The 21,706-nt window shown below is 39.0% G+C and overlaps 1 protein-coding gene across 1 annotated transcript in view; it reads right to left on the reverse strand.

Annotated features, from left to right (window-relative positions):
• The window catches only part of SCML4 (Scm polycomb group protein like 4), a 206,755-nt gene that overhangs the window by 9,552 nt on the left and 175,497 nt on the right, over window positions 1-21,706 (reverse strand). The window contains exon 7 of the mRNA XM_056818637.1: window positions 14,160-14,444. Within this exon, the coding sequence (XP_056674615.1) occupies window positions 14,160-14,444 (285 nt within the window). The remainder of the gene's footprint in view (window positions 1-14,159; window positions 14,445-21,706) is intronic.

Consider the following 21,706-nt stretch of genomic DNA (forward strand, 5'->3'; position numbering starts at 1 on the left):
GAATGTTCACCTCCAAAGAATGAACTGAAAAATGGAAACATGAAAGACATAATCTCTATATACATATCTTTCTCTCAGACGATGCCTTTTATGATGTGGAGAGGGGAGGGAGGGTCTGAGACATAGATAAATAAATTCTATTAATAAGAAAATTAAAAGAAAAGAAAAAAGTAGATATTAAAACCAAATAGAGGCAACAGGAGGCATTGGAGCTTTTCAAGGAGGGTGACATAGTGAGAACTCTGCTTTAGGAATATCACTTTGGCAGCTGTCTGGAAGATAGATTAGAGGGGAGAAACTTAGGGCAGGGAAATCAATTAAGAGTCTGTTGCAATAATTCAGGTGATAGGTGATGAGGATCTAAACTGGAGGGGGGGGGCGAGGAGTTCCCATGTGAGTGGAGAAATGGGGATGGATTTAAGAAGTGCTATTGGCAACAGATTGGGTATATGGGGGTGATGGAGAGGAAAGAGTTGAGGATGACTATGAGGTTAAAAACTTGAGTGACTGGGTCAAGATTGCCCTGGATAGAAATAGGGATGTTGGGAAGAAGGGAGGGGTGGGAGTGGGAGTTATTTTATTCTGGATCTAAAGCATAAAATGAAAACTATTTGGAATTTACTTTTATAAATTTTTTATTTACCTTAGAGGGTACATGTTGTTTTCCCCTGTAGAACTTAAGCTCTGTCATGGATAAAGAGTCTTAGAGTCAGGTAGATGTGGGTTCAAATCCTATCTCTGATACACACTGGCTTTGTGACCCTAGGCAAGGCAGAAGATTTCTTGTGCTCCCCAGATAGCTCTTTAGGACTTTAAATTGCAGAGGACTTAGGAATCTGCCCTGGTAGAGTTTTCTCAATGGGAACACCTCATGCCAATGAAATCATATGTTCATCCAATAAAAGAAAAGGTAAACTCATTGGGAAATCTCTAATAGGCTAAATGTCCAATATCCAATAGGCAATCTTATAAACAAGAAATCATTATTGTTGTTTTACAGATAGAAAAATGAAAGCACTGAGCATTGATGCAATGAATTCTTCCATGTTACCTATGGAGTGTCTTTGGGTTCAAAATTTAAAGTTCCTATATCTTCTTCTTGTGTAGCTGGGTAGCTCAGTGGATAGAGTACCAGGCCTGGGAGTCAGGAAGACTCATCTTAAGAAGTTCAAATTTGGCCTCAGACACTTACTAGCTGTGTGACCCTGGGCAAGTAACTTAACCCTGCTTGCCTCAGTTTCCTCGGCTATAAAATGAGCTGTAGAAGGAAATGATGAGCTACTCTAGCATCTTTGCCCAGAAATATCCATATCAGATCACAGAGTCAAACATAACTGAAAAATAATCAAACAACTAAAGTGGCTCCTTAGACCAGAGGGTCACAGTAGTTTTCTGTTGCCCCATTTTGTCTTTCTGTTAAAGTATTTGAAGAACACACAAGACCTTATTAATACTGTGGAAAATAGATCCTTTGCCTTCCTGTCACTGCATGCATACCTTGTGGCTAGGTAGAGATTTAATATGCTAAGGAGTCTTCCAGCTCTCTGTCAGACTTGGATGAGAGAAGGTGTCCTGCACTAGAAAATTCCTTTGGAAAATCTTGAATGCATCACAAGGCCATCTGAATGCCATTGTGTTTAAAGACAACTGTACTCAAGGAAAGAATTAGGAATCAAGGAAATAACATTTTTCAAATTCTTTTGAATCCTACTTTATCATAGCATTTAAATTAATCAGGATGATAATAGATGCTCTGATTAGAAAAAAACTGGGAGTTTTCCATGCCATTAATGATTTTATAGCTGTCAAGACTCCAGTTGAGTCTAACATCCTCTTTTTGGCATGAATAAAGAAAAATGTAGATAAATGAACAGGAGGATTTTTTTTAGCAAGCTCAGGGAGCTGATTTCCCATAGTGCCTCAGCTAATTGGATAGAAAAAAGATAGCACATTTTTTAAGAAAGAGACTCTAGAATTAGTCAAAAGTAAGAAGAAATGGAGAATTAGATCCTGGAGTGTAGTAGGGGCAGAAACTTATAGAACTACAAGATCATCATCCTTCTTGACTTTTGTGGCATTTGGATTTGTTGCCTTCCTCTTTCTCTTTGGGTTCTCATGGCATTACTCTCAACTGGCTCTCCTCTTCCCCATCTAGCTCATCTCTATCCATTTCCTTTGCTGGATTATCATTCATGTAATATCTACTTGGGTGGGTCCAAACCTGAACTTTCTCTTTTATCTCTATATTCTATTTAACTATCAACTTAAATTATCTCTTTGCAGATGACTTCCAAATGTAAATATCCAATCCCCATTGCTTTCCTGGGCTCCAGTCCCATATTACCAAATTGCCTGTTGGATATCTTCACTTGAATGACCCCTAAATATCTTAACAAAACTCATTAACTTTCCCTCTAAAAAGTATCCTTCCCACTACTTCTCAATTTTCAACTCCATATCAGCTACGAGAGCAGCACTACTCTTCCAGTCACCTAGTTTGGCAACCCCAGAGTTATCCTCAACTCTTCATTTTCACTTATTCAGCCATGTTTACTAATCTAACCAGTTGCTAAGTCTTTCAAATCCCCTTCTTTTCTCTCTAATTATTATTACTTAAGTTTAGGCCATTATCTCCCTTTGTTGCTATTGTTGAGTCATTTTCAGTCATGTCTGACTCTTCCTGCCACAATTTAGGGTTTTCTTGGCAAAATACTAGAGTGGTTTGCCATTTCCTTCTATAGTTCATTTTACAGATGAAGAAACTGAGGCAAACAGGGTAAATTGGCTTGCCCAAGGTCACACAGCTAGTAAGTATCTGGGACTGGATTTGAACTCATGAATACAAGTCTTCCTGATTCCAAGCCCAGTGCTCTGCCCACTTACTTATCATCCCTTACTTTAGCCGTTAAAAAGTGCAGCTAATTTGGTCTTTTTGCTTCCAGTGTCTTCCCCTCTCCTAAATATAACCCATCTTCCCCTAACTCCAAAAGAGCAGCTCTGATCATTTCCCAACACTATTCAAAAAGCCTCAGTACTTCCCTATTGTCTCCAGGAACTCTATTTGGCATTTAAAGCCTTTCACAATATGGCTCCAACTTATGTTTCCAGACTGATTCCACGTTACTCTCTCTTATATGTTCCCTGCTCCTAAGACAAACTGGTTTGCTTGCTTTCTCCCATACATGACATTCCATCTCCTATTTCTCTACTTTTGCCCAGACTTTGGACTCCTCTTTACCTTTTGGAATCCCGAATTCACTTCAAGTTGCATCTCCAGTTTCATTTCCTAAGATAAGATCTTTCCTGATCCCTCAACTTTTCAGCACAGTCCCAACTCCCCCAAGTTATTTTGTACTGATTAACATACATTTAACCCTTTAAGGGCAGTTATACTTTCATGTTTCATCTTGGTTTCAGGTAGCTGGTAGTAAGCCTGGAATCAGGAAGATCTCAGTTCAAATCTGGACTTAGATACATACTAGCCTATAGGACCTTAGCCAAGTCATTTAATCTCTAATTTTCCTCAGTTTCCTCAACAGTAAAATAGGGATAGTAGTAGTAACCCCTTCCCAGGATCATTATGAGGATTATATGAGATATTTGCAAAATACTTAGCATGGTACCTAGCACATAGTAGGCATTATAAAATGCTAGCTATTAATAGTATTGTTAGCCCAGTGCCTGGCTGGAATATAGTGGGTAATTAATCAATATTTTTCCAACTGAATTAAATAGGGGCAGCTAGATAGCACAGTGAATAAAATACCAGACCTGGAGTTAGGAGGACCCAGGTTCAAATTTGGTCTTAGACGTGTCCTTCTATGTGACCCTGGGCAGGTCACTTAACCCTGTTTGCTTAGCCCTTGCCACTCTTCTGCCATAGAATTGATTTATTTAGAATATTTTTCCACAGTTATAATTCATGATTTTCCCCACTCCTCTCTGTCATAGAATTGACATGAAGACAGAAAGTAAGGGTTAAAAATGGAATCTAATAGATGGTACAAGTTATCCAGTCATTCTAGAAATGAGAAAATGTTGAGCTCTGGAGAGGTAAAACTATTTGGCTGTGGTCTCAGAGTAAGTCAGTAGCAGAACTCTTAATTAGAATCCAGTTTTCTTGACTTCCAAATGAATTGCTGAGGCTTTTCCAACCATTAACTGGGCATATGTTTGATTGTCTATAAAACAGCCCAAGTAAACTCTCGTCAGCTGTTGGGATGAGTTAGGGATAGGAGGTGGTCATGGAGAGGACCTATGCTTATTGGCCTTGAAGTGTGGACCTTCAGGCACCAGGAGGGTAGACATCGGGCGAGTGGCGGTCACATCGCTGTACTAGGCAAAGACCAGCAGCACACACACATTACATGTTAAGATTTACCCAGGATTTAACAGCAGCCCATAAACTAGTTTCAGGAAGAAGAAAAATGGACTTACCTAACAGCAAGTTTGTAAAACCTTTGCAGTGGTCTGTGCTTATAAAGATAATAAATAAACTACAGTGCCTGGCTGCTGCAAAGGTGTCGGGGAGATCTATGAATTCAGTCTGGCATCTCCAGGACAGGCAAATTTAATAGGTTAGCTGGAACACATGACAGATGTGAAAAAATGTAGTGTCGAAGCCTGGTGAAACATACAAACTGCTTGACAAATGCCTTTGTGAAAATGCCAGCATTTCTCATGGTGTGGAGTGCTCTGTAAGGAGCGATGTCCTTTCCCTGGATACAGCCCAAAAGCTTATGAAAAATGAGATCCAGTTGTGAATGGAGGTATAATGAAATGTTTTTCTAGAGCTGAAATAATTCCCAGAAACGGAATCGCCTTGAATCGAGTTTTTAAATAATCCAGCACATTTTTACATATGTGCAGAGTCTGTCTCTGTCTCTCACACACCAATGTGAAAACTCAATAAATACCCTGATACATTTCATGAACCTGTATGTGGTTTCAGCTCTACATCTGAAAAATGAGAGAATGGAAAAACAAAACAAAACCTCAACTACTGGGCTGGGATTCAGGGGTGATTGTCATCATTATCATCATCATCATAGTTGACATTCAATGAGCACTTCAAGTCTTCCAAAGAATTTTACACACAATATTTCATTTGAACTTCAGGTGGGTACCATTATGATCCCCATTTTATAAAGAGACTGAGGCACAGAGAAGTTAAGTAACTTGCCCAAGGACACACAGCAAATAAGTGTCTGGATCAGGACTCAAACTAAGACTTCCTAATTCCAAATCCAGAACTCTTTGCATTTTACCACATGCTTCCTGGGCCCATCACCAACTAGGAACTAAGTCAAGTTACCTCAGCTCAGGTCTCAATTTTTCCATGTGTAAAATGGAAACGCTAATATTTTTTGCTTTATAGTTTGTTGCAAGGATTAAATGAGAACAATATCTGGCATTTACCCATCACTCCAAGCAGGTGGAGATTCTCATTCTCTCTTCCTCTGTCTTTCTCTATTTCTCTGTTTCTCATTCTCTCTTTCTTTGTCTGTCTCTAACTCTCTCTTTTTTTATTTGTCTTGCTGTTTCTGTCTCTTTATATTTCTCTCTCTGTCTGCCTCTCTTTGCCTGTCTCTAACTATCTCTCTGTTTCTCATTCTTTCTCTCCCTCTGTCTCTCTTCTCTTTATCTGTCTCTCCCCTTCTTTCTTCCAGTTTTTTCTCTACACACACACACATATATACAATATATATAAACACAAACATATCACATGTATAATCATATACATGTATCTATGTAACATACATATAGACTTATGTGTGTATGTATGTGTATATATGCACTGATGGATCATCTCATTGAGCCTCTAGAAAAGATGTGAGGAAGATATGAAAGGTATCAACCTCACATTTACAGATGAGGAAAAATAGGGATCAGAAATGGCTTGTTGCAGACTAATAAGTGTCAGAAATGAGATTTGAGCTCAGGTATTTCCTACTTCCTGTATCTATCCCCTATGCTGCCTTACTTCTTTGAAAGCAGGTGGATAGCATTTATTTATATAGGGTTCTAAGATTTGCATAGTACTTTACAAATATTATGTCATTTAATCCTAATAATAACCATGGGAGATAGGTGCTATTAAATTCACTATTCTACAGATGAGGTAACTTAGGTCATGACTTGTCCAGAGTCACACAGCTATTAAGTGTTTGAGGCTGGATTTGAATTCAGGTTCAATATGCTATCCATTGCACCATCTAGTTGCCTCAGATATGAAACATCTTTTAAAAATTTGGATTGGCCAACTTGACAGCAAAAGAAAGAAAGAAATGTTGGCAGGGATATGGCAAAACTGGGACACTAATTCATTGCTGGTGGAGTTGTGAATTGATCCAACATTTCTGAAAGGCAACTTGGAACTATGCCCAAAGGGCACTAAAAAAATGCACACCCTTTGAAAATCTAGGAATGCGACTACTAGATTTGTACCCTAAAGAGATAATAATTTAAAATATACAAAAATATTCATAGCTGTGCTCTTTGTGGTGGCAAAAAATTGGAAAATGAGGGAGTGTCCATCGATTGGGGAATGGCTGAACAAATTGTGGTATATGATGGTGATGGAAAACTATTGTGCTGTAAGGAATAATGAACTGCAGGAATTGGAACTGATGCAGAGCAAAAGGAGTGGAACCAGGAGAACACTACACAGAGACTGATATACAGTGGCACAATCAAACATAATGGACTTCTCTACTAGGAGTAAGGCGATAACCCAGGACAATTGTGAGGGACTTATGAGAAAGAACACTGTCCACATCCAGAGAAAGAACTGTGGGAGTAGAAACACAGGAGAAAAACAACTGCTTGATCACATGATTCGATGGGGATATGATTAGGGATGTAGACTCTAAATGATCACCCTATTGCAAATAATAATAATATGGGAATAGGTTTTGAACAATGACACACGTAAAACCCAGTGGAATTGCTCATTGGCTCTGGGAGGGGGCAGGGAAGAGGGGAGGGAAAGAACATGAATGATGTAACCATGGAAAAATATTCTAAATTGACTAATTAAATAAATTTTTTTTAAATAAAGGATTAAGAAGGGAAAAAAATTTGAATTTACATGAATTGAAGTATATAGTGGTTTCCCTCTACATATGCCACCTCCACTTCTATCAGAATCCTTCTTTTCATAATACTCAAGTTGGGAGGGTTGAACAGAGGAAGTCTAGTTAAAAATGGAAAAGGGGTGGTCCTTCATTGTTATGAGACGCCCCACTCCCACTCAGGTTTCCTATCTGCAGTTTCTCAAATAGAAATGAATTCTTTAAAATATATATATAATTTATGTTTCCATTTAAGTGGAAACCCTGTTGGGACTAATAAAAAGAACATTGGGTTTGGAGTTAGAAGTTCTGGGTTCAAACCCTACTCTTATCACTTAATACTTTTGTGCACTTAGACAAGTCAGTTCACCAATTTGGATACAGTTTCCCCATATATCAAATGGGGTGGGGGTGTTATACCATAGGGCCTTTAAGGTCCCTTCTAGGTCAGAATGCCTATCAGTGTCCTGACACATGCACAAAGCTCCCCTGCAGTGGGAGGAAGGGAGACAGAACTTTTTTTTTTTAAACCCTTACCTTCTGTCTTGGAGTCAATACTCTGTATTGGCTCCAAGGCAGAAGAGTGGTAAGGGCTAGGCAATGGGGGTTAAATGACTTGCCCAGGGTCACACAGCTGGGAAGTGTCTGAGGACAGATTTGAACCCAGGACCTCCCATCTCTAGGTCTGACTCTCAATCCACTGAGCTGCCCAGCTGCCCCTGACCTTCCTAGAACTCTTGATGGATCAAAGGTGCTTTGTTCTAGAGTCAGAAATCTATGCTGATTCCCCTCTCCAGATGAGAAAAACAGAAGCCCAGGGGGAACTGACTTCTTTAAAGCCATTGAGGTATCTAAGTTACTCCATCGATAATCACTACCTACAATATGTCAGGAACTGTGCTAAGAGATGGAGAAAGAAAGAAGCAAAAACGCAGTAGTCCCTAACGCCAGGACAAAAAGGAAAGAATTAATAGGAGGAAGACACTGTAATTAAGAGAAGCTATAGGATAGTAGTCAGGGTGGGAAGATAATCAGTGAAAATGTCAGGAGGGGTGAAGTGGAATATAGAGGTAAGTTTTGAACCTAAGGCCTCTCTTTCTAGAACCAGGACTTTTCCTATTGTAGAACAGTTTGGAAGGTGGAGGGTGAAAGATATTTCAATTTCTATCCCACGTGGAACTCATTTCTGTACCTTTTCATAGAAACAATGTCATAAATGGAGCCTGGGATCTGACACTAGCCCACAAAAGCCTTTTTAACCCACAACATATCAGAAATGGTATACATTTGCATCAGTGCTGTAACCAACGGTTTAAAAACTTTTTTTAAAATACTAATTTGGTAGGAACTGTATAATAGTCCTGCCACGTTACAGGTTAAAGTGAAGGAGGAATGTATTGCTATTGGGGGGAGGGGGAGTGGGTACAAATGGAAAATCCCTAGAATGATTCATAAAAAAGAGAGTTACATTTTTGGCGAGGAAGGAAGAACCGAGACCTCCAAATCTATTAGTAATGAACAAAAGCTAAGAATTTCAGACAGACATTTGGGATTTGTGCTTGCTTTAGTTGCAAAAGGAAATGCGTTTTCTTAAGGTAAAATTTCCTTAGACACATCTGTTAAATTATACAAACTTCACTGAACACAAGCTAATACCTTAGGAAAAAACAATTAGCAAATTCGTGGATTAGGGTTCTTTATTTGTCAAAGCTACTCAATGGTTTATTTCAGATTAGATGTTCTACCTCCATTAAGACAAGGAAGAGATGGTGTTTGAATGCAAATATATTTAAACTTCCACAAGTAGATTTGAATTTTTTCTAAGCCCTTATCCAGCATCTTAGAATCAATATTGTGTATTGGTTCCAAGGCAGAAGAGTGGTAAAGGATAGGCAATGGGGTTAAGTGACTTGCCAAAGATCACAAAGCTAGGAAATGTCTGAGGCCACATTTGAACCCAAGACCTCCTGTCTCTGGGTCTGGTTCTCAATCCATTGAGCCACTCAGCTGCCCCCAGATTTGAATTTTACACTTCTTAATATAGTAGCCAGGACATTAGTTTAGCCAGGTATTTAAATGCTCTGTCCATAAACAAATAATAAAGGATACTTGGCCAGTTTTAACTCTTGAATTTGCTGATTGTTCTTCCCAGCTACATCTCTTATCCTGTGTTGAGGTTGTAGAAACACCATAGAGATGCTTCCTTTTTCTTAAAGTTAGAAAATAGTGACCTAGGACATGTTTTAAGACAAGCTTCAATGTGGAAAGATCTCTATTATCTATGTACTTACATGAACATGTGATATATATATATATATACACACATATATACACACACACACACACACACACATATATATATATATGCATATATATATATATATGTATAGCAAAGCCCATGAGCTAGTTAGCTGCCACTAAATTAGCAGATGAGATTCTATTAAAGAACAGGAAAGGAAAGGCAATGGAGTTGGTGCTTTAGGGGGAAAAAAACTTAACAAAAACTTCATTCCCTAACTTGAGGGGATTTATAGTTTAGCCAAAAAGGTCAAACACACTGAAATCAAGCAGGGTGTTAGAGGAGAAAAATGAGCAAAGAGTGTGAGTGTGTATACACTGGGAGAGAGATAGAGACAGTGACAGAGACAGAGAGACAGAGAGAAAAAAGAAAATAAGTTCCTTGAGGGTATGGACTTTTGTTCTCATCTTTGTATTCCCAAAATCTATCACATGATACCTGACACATAGTAAGAACTTAATAAATGCTTGGCCACCTACTGAAGGAATGAGAGGAGAGAGAAGGAAAGAAGGAAGGGAATGGGAAGGAAAGGAGAGAAAAGAGGAAGGGAGGGGATTGGATTGATGATACCCTTTGCAAACTTTAAAGTCTATAAAAATGTTACTTGTTATAAATGGTGAACCTAACTATGACAATTCATTTGGGTGATGTAAAGATCTGCTGAAGATATGGAATTTTATATTTGGTGATTATGGCTCTGATAGCTTTATAAATATTGAGCATTCAGACTTCTAATTCTCTCCCAAGACAACCCCAAACTCTAACCCAGCAAAATAACAGTATACAATAAATAAAAATTCAGACTGCACTAAGATCTGATTCAACCTGTTTCTGAATTTTGAATACTGAAGTTTGGATCTAATTATAGATGAGAATCCTTCGAAATCTGCTGGTAAATGCAAAAGTCAGAAAGTTTTAGTTATTTAAAATCTCATATTTCTCAGCAATTCTCTCTTGGCTGAGAAACAGAAACACTCTCAGAGAATTTCTTCACCTGAATACCAAAGCAGAAACCAGGGAAGCGTGGGCCATGTACACACACTCTTCACATTATGGTGACAAGTGTGACAGATAAGCCCAGTCACCTGCATCAAGATAGCAGGAAGACTGATCAAGTAATTCACTAGAGGAGAAAGTCAAGTGGTTCCTCATGTCACTGGATGCTTGCCATCTGCATATGGCCTTCTGCATGGTTATCAGGACTGCAGAAGATACGTGATTTCAATTTACATCATGGGGAGGGAGATGTGACTGGGAGCCTTCCCCAAATTTCTGGACTAAATCACTGCAAGTCCTAGAAATAGCATAGCGCTTTCATTTGGAGTGTGATTTTTTAGAACAATAATGAGCAGCATCTTGAGTGGATTGGGTGACTTCAGCACCATTCAGAGGAGTCAAGCTGTTTAGTGACTGATGAGACCTTAACAAGAAAAAAAATATAGTATAATAGGATCTCATTTTACGAAAACTCAGATCATGAAATCATGTTTGTGCACTTGGCAATTGAAAAAAATAAAGGCATAAAAATATGTGAAATAAAAATTTGAATTACATGCTAGATCTGTACCATTTCCCCAAGTGGCATAGTCTTGCAGAGGTTTGTCCAATCATGTTCACTCTTGCTCTGAGAAGTGTTAGGGTGAGTCATTACATTGTTTTGCACCAAACATTAGCCTACATCAGTCTTTGTCTTGAGTTTCTGCTCATAATAAATCATGTCTGCATCAGAGCAGTGCTTCTCTTTGTTTCATTAATACTATTTAGCTGTTTAAAATGGCCCCAACGTACAAGAGCAGTGATGCTGGTAGCACTGATAAACCCAAGAAAAGTCATAAAGTTGCCTATGTATGTCCATACAAGAAATACTTATTGAATAATGGAATTCGCCATTTTGCACAATTTTCAACTTACAAGAAGTGTCTTGGAACATACGGATTATGTAAAATTAAGTCCTACTATATTGTCAAAGGTTTGACCAAAGGCAGAGATTATTTTATTCTTGTCTTTGTCTCACCTAGCTCTGCACCTGATACATAATAGGTCCTTAATAAAAATGCTTGTTTGTTGGGTTAGGGTAGAATGGAGGGACATATTGAAAGAAAAGCTATAGATGACAGGATTTCTGCATTTATCTAAATCTGTTGGTATTCACCATGCTAAGAACCAAAGTCTCCTAAGTGGACTCTCAGCTTCCAATCTCTCCTCTTTCCAATCTATTCTACAAATGACTGACAAAATAATTTTCTTAAACCACAAATATGACCATGCCCCTACTGTGCTCAAAGTCCTTCAATATCTCAGATCAAACATGGAGCTTCTTGACATTGATAATCCATCACATTTTGTCTCCAGATTATCTTTCCTTCCCTATTTTGCATTACTATCTTCATGAATTCTACATTTCATTTAAACTTGCCATGTCTATAGAATATCCCCCATGTCCAAAATGAAATCTCTGCCTACTTCCTCCTCTCAGAATTCCTTTCTTCCTTTAAGGCTTTGCTCATGTGCCTCCTCTGTAGGAAGCCTTTCTGCACCCCCCTATTTGTTGGAGCTCTTTTCTACCTTAAAATTTCAGGTAAATTTGGTTCAAATCCCATCTAAACCCAAGTGACCCTGGGCAAGTCACCTGCCCTCTGTGGATTTCAGTTTCCTTGTTTTAAAAAAATGGAGTGAGACATATAACTATTAATGTGAACTTTTCTGTGAAATTTCTAAGCAGATACATTGAAGTTGTTTTTTTTTTTTTAGGCAGATCTTAATGTCCAATGCATATTCAAAATCTTTGCCTGTTCCAACCCCCAATCTCTACCAGAGTATTTTAAACCTATAGACCATTGCTAGTGCCAAGACCATTCCTGGGCAAAGCAGGTATATCTATTCTTCTTCCATTGCTTCTTCCTCATCCGAAATTTAGGCTCTAACTCCCAGGAATCTAGTCCCTGCATTCTGGGTTAGGGGCCTTTGCATTGAAAAATTCAATTATAAAGTCAAAATCAATCCTTGTACATATTTTCAAAAAATAATTTCCATAAAGTTAGATCTGATTTCTTTAACTCTCCTCCTCTTTCCAGTCACTTATCTTATGACCACAGGGCTATGGTCACATCTCTTACTAGACTCTCACTCTGGCAAATCCTTTAGTGTGACCCTAGTACAAACTTCATATTGGTTCTGGCTCTATTTTTGAACCAAAACCTGATCTAGGAGTAGGTCAGGAAGGCTACCTCCTAGGGAACAAAATTCAAAATGATCCAAAGAAGAACACATTATAATAATGCTTTTTATATTTTCCCATATTTCCCATGCTAGGAAATGCCAATCTCCCTGGCAAGTGGGTGTTTATGTGACCAATCAAGTCACATGTATCACAATAAAAGCTCATAGATCCCAGAATCCCACAGCATATATCTACTATTGACATTTTTGTCAGCCAACTCCAGAGTTGTGCTTTGTAGAATTAAAGAAAGAGAACGAGTCCATTTAGTTAGTGTAATAGAATTGCTTTCCTCCTAACTGAATCTGGGAAAATAGGAGTTTTCCTAAATAAAAGAATAAGGATGAATTTTGTAGGATAAGACACTTGTGAAGAACCAGCTCTGGGGACACCACAACCACAACCTCAGAACTGATATTAAGGACAACCAGAAGGCAATACAGAAAAGTGATCTACCAGGAAGGAGAGCAGGACCCAGAAGTCTGAAAGGGAGATAATACCCACTGCCATCTAGGGTTGTTGTGAGTATAAAATAAGATAATATTTGTAAAAAACTTTGAAAACCTTGCAGCTCTAAACCAATGTTGTTGTTATCGTTATTATTGGAATCTAGGTGGCACAGTAGATAGAGCACTGGTCCTATAATCAAAAAGACCCAAGTTAAAATCTTGTCTCAAATACTTCCTAACTGTGTTTGCCTAACTGTGTCGGTTTCTCCATCTGTAAAATGAACTGGAAAAGGAAATGCCAAACAATGCTAGTATCTTTGTCAAAAACAAAACAAAACAAACCTCAAATGGGGTCATGAAGAGTCTGAAATAATTGAGCATTACTGAAACACCTGAACATTATTATTATTCTTATTAAAGAAAAGGAGATGGGAAGGTACCAAGGATAATGTTTTCCCTCCCAAATATAGAACAAGAAAGGACTCCTCCCTTTGGAAAATGATACCTGAAATAGAGTGCTCATCCCATCATTCTAACTTGGGAAGCCACACCAAGAAAATGGCTTAGACCAGGGTTTATAGTCTTATGATATGAACCCCCAAATTGACAGAAGAGTCCTGGTTTCTTTCGTACCCCAGATTTGCCATTTCCTTGAAAAGCTGGCTCCCACCACTTCTTGCTTCTCTACTCCGACTGTCACAAGGAGCTGGCTGGCTGATGAAGCAGATTGGAGCCTGGGGGAGGCTTTTGGATATGGCTCATGTGCATTGGGTAGAGCAAAGTAAACATCCATGAGAGCTTTTTTTTTTTTTATCATGCCTAGCTATATAAATTATGCAATCTACAGAGACCTGGTGGCCTGGGAGCTAAGGATAATGTGATATTTTGTCATAAAGGATACAGGCAGGAACATGGGAGGAAGTAAAAGAATAGAACCAGGGCATCCTAACACACTAGGCCAGATCTTCCATTCCTATATTGTACTTGGGGGGAAATTTATCAATTGTATAGTTTTCTAGAAGAAATTGCTGCCTTCCCAAGAGTCCTCTCTGTAGGACCCTTCAGCTCTGACCAAGACTAACTTATACAAGGATGAGATTCAGGGGGTTGCATTACGTTACCACTTTTGTTTCCTTCCAAATAAGTGCCATTCCTCATGAGGCTGGATGCCTGGTGCCTCAAGCCAACAGCTGAGGGGCCACTAGTGGACGTGGAGCCAGAGCGGTGACTACAGGAAGAAGTAGGCAGGCCTCTCCCAAGGCATCCATCTCCAGAGTTCAACCTCCCAGAGTACAAGGAGGAGGAGGAAGAGCCCGTGCAATTGAAGGCTGAATCAGAGGGGTCCATACTGTAGCGCTTCATACCCACAGGATCTGCCAGGTAATCTTCTGAGATGATGGTTTTGGCTGGACAAGGAAGCAATGCAAAAAAAGAAAAGGAAAAAAAGCAGAGATCAGCATAGCAGACTGGTCCCTGGGGCATGGTAAACCTTTCTCTGGCAGTCAACTCTCAGTCACTCATAATATTGGGAGTTTATGGGCAGTTGTGGGGAGTGGCTCCAAGTACAGCTGGCTGAATGACCCTGGACAAAATCACTTAACCTCTCAGGGCGGAAGGCAACTCTCTTAGACTGTAAGCTGCAGAGGAGGTGCTGACCTCCTCTGACCAATGGGAATATTCACATCTGGGAGTTCATTCTAATCAATGAAAGAGTTGGTCCAGACACTGACCCTCTCCCTATTGAGCTTTTGGAGAGTGGTGCTACTTGGATAAAAGAAAGCCACAGAGATCCTCTACATCTTATTAGCTACAAAAATAAAATAAATTCAAATGCTTAATTCATCTAATCTCTGAGGGAGCTGACAAATAAAAAAGCATCTAAGAGAAGTTTTGGCTCTGCTTCTGCCCTAAGTGTACACACACACACACGCACGCACGCACGCACGCACACACGCATGCACGCACACACGCACGCACACACACACACACACACGCACACACAGATTTCTTTCTGGATAGAATGTAAGCTCCTTGAAGGCAGGAATAATTTTATATTGTTTTTGTATCCCCAGTATGTGGCTCAGAATAGGACCCAAATAAATGCTTGTTGGTTGATTGTTGGAAGATGCTAAAGAAGCATTTGGAGGAGGGATGGAAGAGTCTGAACGACCCATTAATGAATTACTAATCAACTGAATTCAATAAACATTTTTAAAGCTCCTACTATGTTAGGGATACAAAGGCAAAACAAAGAAAGAAAGAGAGTTAAGAAGTTTGCATTCTATCAGGACATACAATATATACACAAATATTCAGTCAATAAGACATTTATTAAGCACCTATTATGGGGTATCTAGGTGGCTCAGTGGATAGAAAAGACTAGAGATAGGAAGTCATGGGTTCAAATCTGACCTCAGGCACTTCACAGCTGTGCATGTGACCCTGAGCTAGTCATTGAATCCCAATTATTTAGCCCTTACAGCCCATCTGTCTTGGAACTCATACTTAGTGTCAATTTTAAGATAGAAGGTAAAGCTTTTTTAAGTGACCATATGTCCATCCCTAGGGATACATAATTATAAAAAAAAAAACAACAGAACTTGCACTCAAGGAACTTACATTGTACAGTGAGGATACAAAGAATATAAAAAGTAACATAAAGGAAGGGAGGAACGGGGTGGGGAGAGAGAGAGAGAGAGAGAGAGAGAGAGAGAGAGAGAGAGAGAGAGAGAGAGAGAGAGAGAGAGAAAGAGAGAGAGAGAGAGAGAGAGAGAGAGTTGCCTGTATTTTTCAACCACCACACAGGAAGCCCGTGAGTCAAATGATCACAAGTCAAATCCTCTGAAAAGAGTTCTCAGAGCCATTGCCCAGCAACCTATTATGAAGGAACACAGAACAGAACCTTCCAGTATTTCTTCCTTTCTCCCTCCCTTATCTCTTCTTCCTCAACAGGAGAATGAGGTAAAAGGCTGCCCTTGCCTATCTAGGTGGCTTATAAATTCTTAATTTATTATACATGAGGACATGAAAGCCAGAAAATGTTTGGCATCCAGAAAAGAACCTATTGTTGTTCAGTCACATTTAATTCTTCATGATTCCATTTGCTTTTTGTTTTTGTTTCGACAAAGACATAGGAGTACTTTGTCATTTCCTTCTCCAGCTCATTTTATAAATGAGGAAACTGAGGCCAACAAGATTAAGTGACTTGCCCCAAGCCCTACAGCCAAGTAAATGTCTGAGGCCAGATTTGAACTCAGGAAGATGACTGACTCCAAGCCTAGCACTCTATATCCACTATGCCACCCAGCTGCCTACCCCTGCCCCCCAGAAAAGAGGTATAATTAGGCAATATGATTTAATGGATAGAAGGACAGAAACTGAATCAAGAACACCAGGTTTTGAATCTAGCCTTAGATGCTAGTTATGTGACCCATATAAATAACTTAACCTCTATTAACCTCATCTATAACATAAAGATAATAATAGCACCCATGTTGCAGGGTGCTATTATTGGCTTGTTGTGAGGCTCAGATGAGATGTGTGGGTAAAATGCTTTTCAAACTTGAAAGCAATATATAAATGAGAGCCATTATGATGATGAGAATATGGCTAGCATAAAGAGAGAAATAATTGCCATAACCAATAGAATAGTAAGTATAATGTATCGTCGACTAATAATAGCTGACATTTTACAAAGTGCTTAACATAACATTAGCTCATTGATCAGCACTAATCATCCCTTTCATCTCTCATCACTCAAAAGCCTTTCCCCAGAATCTCCTCCTTTGCACCCTTTCTCACATAAAGATGTGACCCTTCTTGCTAAGGCCAACTCCTCTAAGTGAACCCTTGATCCCATTCCAACCCATTTGCTCCAGCAAATTGTCCCTTTTATCATTCTCATTCTCACCACTCTTCAGTCTTAATCTTAATCATGCTACCATTCTGTGATCTCAGTGTTCCTGCTGGCTCTGAGTAAAGCATTTCCAAATGGCACCTTTACTTCCCGTATTCTTAAGGATAGGGGTGGGGTTAGCCATTCAGTCATGGCCTCCATTCTTACTGTCTTTGAAACTCTCTGTTGTCTGGCTTCTACCTTCATCTTTCAACTGAAACTACTCTCTCCAGCATTACTGAGGATCTCTTAGTGGACAAACAGAATGGCCTTTTCTCAGTCCACAGACTTCTGGACTCTTTGCAGACTTTGATATTAGCAAGCACCTTCTTTGGATACTCTTCCCCTCTCTGGATGTTTGTGACCACTGCTCTCTGCTCTGGTTTTTTCCCCTACCTTTTGGACTACTTCTCATTCTCCTTTGCTGGTTCTTTCCCCAGATCACATCCATTCACCATGGGCCACCCTTAGGGCTCTTTCTTGGATCTCTTTCTCTTCTCCCACTATACTATCCAACTTCATGGTCTCAATGGCTCCCATGGATTCAATTATCTCTATACTTATCTAGTCCTGATCTCAGTCCTGATCTCCAGTCTCATATTTCCAGCTGCCAATTAGACACCAGAAGTTGGATGTCCCATAGATATCTTAAACTCAGCTCAAATCTCAATCTGTTGTCCAAGATTGTGGTTTCTACCTTCCCCACCTCTCTCAGATATGTTTCCTTCTCTCTATTCAAATAGCCACCACCTTGGTCCTCATCAACTCATGTGAAGACAGTAGCAACAGCTTTCCAGTTTTTCTCTCTGCCTCAAATCTTTTCCCTACTCTGTTCTTACCATTATGGTGGTTGCCCTATTACCTTGAAATAAGTCCTCTATTTGACTTTAAAGCCCTTCCTACTTTTCCAGCCTTCTCAGGTGTTAATCTTCTCCCTACCCTACCCCGCCCCCATACTATATGATACAGAGACACTGGATTCCTTGTTGTTCTCCTACACAGCTCTATCTCCACGACTTTTAAGAAAACCCTTACCTTTAGTCTTAGAACTGATACTAAATATTGGTTCTAAGGCAGAAGAGTGGTAAGGGCTAGGCAAGTGACTTGCTCAGGGTCACACAACTAGGAAGTGTCTGAAGTCAGATTTGAACTAAGGACTTCTCATCTCTAGACCTGGCTCTATCCTCTGAGCTCCCCAACTCCATGAGTTTTTATTGGATATTTCATAAGCCTCATCTCTCCTTCCTGTCTTCATTCAAGATTCAATTCAAATCTAGCCTTCTGTGAGAGGCCTTTCTTGAGGCCTTCCCAGTTCTAGTGCTTTTTCCCTCTACTATTACTTCCCGTTTACACGGTATAGATCTTATACATACATAGTTATTTGTATGTTCTCCCTCATATCTCCTATACTTAATACAAAGCTTGATAAGCTCTTAATAAATTCTTATTGATGAGAATAATGATGAGGTAATATAAGTATTGTTTTTTCTGTTTTATACAGACTTTATGACTTGGGCATAGAAAGATTATATTAAATTCATTTTATTTAACATGTATTTAATAGCTTGTCCAGGGCTACATGGCTAGTAAGTACAGAGAGCCCTGAATAAGCATTTTGTTATTCCTGTTTGCTAGAATGAGTATAGGTATGTAGGTGTATCTTATTATTAAGAAAAAACACTTTGCCTGCCCCATAATGGTACCACAATACCATAATATCCTGAAACTAATTGTAAACGGTGTGTCTTATTTCTTGATGGTTCACTCTTCCTCCCCCTTTGCTGAATCTGTCCTCCAACATCAGAAAATGAACATCCTTGGGAAGGGTCTAAGAGGAGGCTGGGGCAGAGGCACAGATCAAATAGCTTGCTAGAGAAGGGGACTTTGGGCTTTCAGGCAGCAAGAGATGATAGGAGTAACACTGGCTTCAGAAGCTAGGAAGACAGATCCCTGATGTGTTTTAGAATCCCTCTGCACATTCTACCATGTGGTAAGATTTTGTTGTTGTTGTTGGGGCCATCTAGGTGGCTCAGGGGATTGAGAGCAAGGCCTAGAGATGGGAGGTTCTGGGTTGAAATCTGGTGTCAGACACTTCCTAGCTGTGTGACCCTGGACAGGTTACTTACACCCCATTGCCTAAGCCCTTACTGCTCTTTTGCCTTGGAACCAACACACAGTATTGAGTCTAAGATGGAAAGTAAGGGTTTTTTAAAAAAAGTCTTTGTTGTTGTTCTTATTTTCCAGATCAAAAGGGGGGTGGTGGGAAGGAGTAACTTTGTCAACAATGTAGATACTTTGATTGGTGTGGCTTCCCAGCTCCTCTGATTCTAGGAGCAATGCTGGAGAAAAGAGAAACAAAGAGGAAAGGAAAGGAAAGAGAAAGAGAGAGAAGAAAAAGTACTTTTAGGGACTCTAAAATCTAGGGTCTGCAAAAAAGATAGAAAGGTAAAAAAAAAGAAATAGAAAGAGGAAGAAAAAAAGAAAAAAGGAAATAAAAGAGAAAAAAGTATGTCTATAATCCAAGATAAATAAATCAGAAAATCAAAAAAGGTGCCAGAAATGTAGCAACTCAAAGAATTACAGATTTAGAGCTAGATAAAGTTCATTAAATGCTAATCACCTTATTTAACAGATGAAGAAATGGAGGTCAAGAGAGAATGAATGAATGAATGAATGAATGAATGAATGAATGAATGAATGAAAAGTATCTATAAGCATTCATCATGTGCCAAGCACTGCACTAATCATTGGAGTTATGAGAAAGAAAGCAAAAACTATCTCTGCCTTCTAGGAGTTTATATTATTTTTAATAGATTTTTATTGATATATTTTAAATCACCTAAATGTCCTCCTGCCTCTTCCAGAGAGCTATTCTTTATCATAAGTAATTTTAAAAAGAAGAAAAAAATACACAAAACCAATCAACACATCATAACCATCTGATGTCATTTGCCATGTTCCATACCCATGTATTCCCTCTCCAATGGGGGCAGGGAGGGGAGAGAAGTTGCTTTCTTATATCTCTTCAATTGAGGTTATGCTTCTTCTTTGTAATTTCACAACATTCACTTTCGATGGTCTTGAAGTTGTTCTTTCCTTTTACGTTATTGTAGTTGGTATATATGGGTAGCTAGGTGACACAGTGGTAGAGTGAAGGGCCTGGAGTCAGGAAGACTCATCCTCCTGAGTTCAAACCTGGTCTCCATAACTTCTTAGCTATGCAACCCTTAACACTGCCTCATTATGGAGAAGGAAATCTAATGTCTTTGCAAAAAAACAACAAAAACACAAACCAAATGGGGTCATGAAAAGTTGGACTTGTCTGAAATGACTGAACAACAAAAGTTGGTATTTATTGTTTTCTTGTCTCGTCTTATTTCACTTTGCCATCAGTTCATATAATTCTGATCTCGTTTCTCTATATTCATCATGTTCCCTGTTTTTATAGATCAATGATATTCCATCTCACCCACACGCCACAATTTGTTGATATTTCCCCAGTTGATAAGCTTCTACTTTGTTTCCAATGTTTTGCTACCACAAAAAGTATCACTATAAAAACTTTAGTCTATTTAGAAACATTTTTGTCAGTCTTTCTTGCATTATATGCCCAGCAGGGTAATCTCTGGGTCAAAGGATATGGATATTTTAGTCATTTTACTTGCATAATAACAAACAGATTTTCAGAATGGTGGTACCAATTCATAACTTAAATTCGAAAAGGGCAAGTGAAACATAAAGGGGAATGGTGGTCATTGAATTGGACATTTTGGGTTGAAAAGTGGCTAGGATGGTGAGTAAAGCCACAAAGGATAGACTAATACTACTTTTTCAGGAATAATGATCGAGTTTATTTGATTGTGATTTAAGAACTGAAAACATATGAGAAGAGAGGGTCTTTTTGAAACAAGAAGGTGGGTGGCCTTGGTGAAGGAGACAGAGTAAGAGCTAATGGATTTTGTGTGGAGAGCAAGAGGTTGGGAAAGTTTTTGGGAAAAAAAAGAATAAGCCCTCCCAAAGTTTCTAGATCATTTTCAAAACAGGTAGTGAAAAGAAGACCAGGAAGCTAAATCACAAGCAAGGAATCATGCATCTAGTGAGTGCATGAGGTAGAATTCAATCCCAGGTCTTCCTGATTCCATGATCCATGGATCATGATCTCCATCTATCATCTATCAACACCACACTGCTTAGTAGTAATGGCATTCTATTTATAGAAGTCCAAGTCATGTAAAAGTTTGAATATCAATCTAAATAATTTACCAAACCATCCATATATTTGGGGAAAAGTGAATTTTATTCTGTGTGAGATGTAGATAATGAAATGAAGGGGATGACTAGATGACATTAAAGTTCTTCCTACCTCTAAATCCTATGATCACAGGAGAGGACTGTGGCTGCTTTCTGAAATGATGAGAAATACCCAAGCCTGGATAAAGCATCCTTCTCTAATCACTTATAAATATAAACTTTCTATATTCCATGGCTATAATACTTATTCATGACACATAATCAAAAATCATGACTGACTCTAAAAGTGACTACAGTGTAAGACAGACCAATGGTAGACTAGGCCAAAACATGCTGGGAATCATAAATCTGTACCCAGCACCCCTCCCACTTTACCAGGACTGTACCTAAGGAAACCCTAGCAGAGAATATCTCTTTTATGTTGAAGTCAATAAATCTCACTGGCTGAAAAGTTTTTTGAGTTATAGGCTGATGGAATGTTAAGAAGGAGGAGTGATACAGATATAGTAGCTAGTTAAATAA

Source organism: Monodelphis domestica, chromosome 2, assembly GCF_027887165.1.
Source record: "Monodelphis domestica isolate mMonDom1 chromosome 2, mMonDom1.pri, whole genome shotgun sequence".
Lineage (NCBI taxonomy): Eukaryota > Metazoa > Chordata > Mammalia > Didelphimorphia > Didelphidae > Monodelphis > Monodelphis domestica.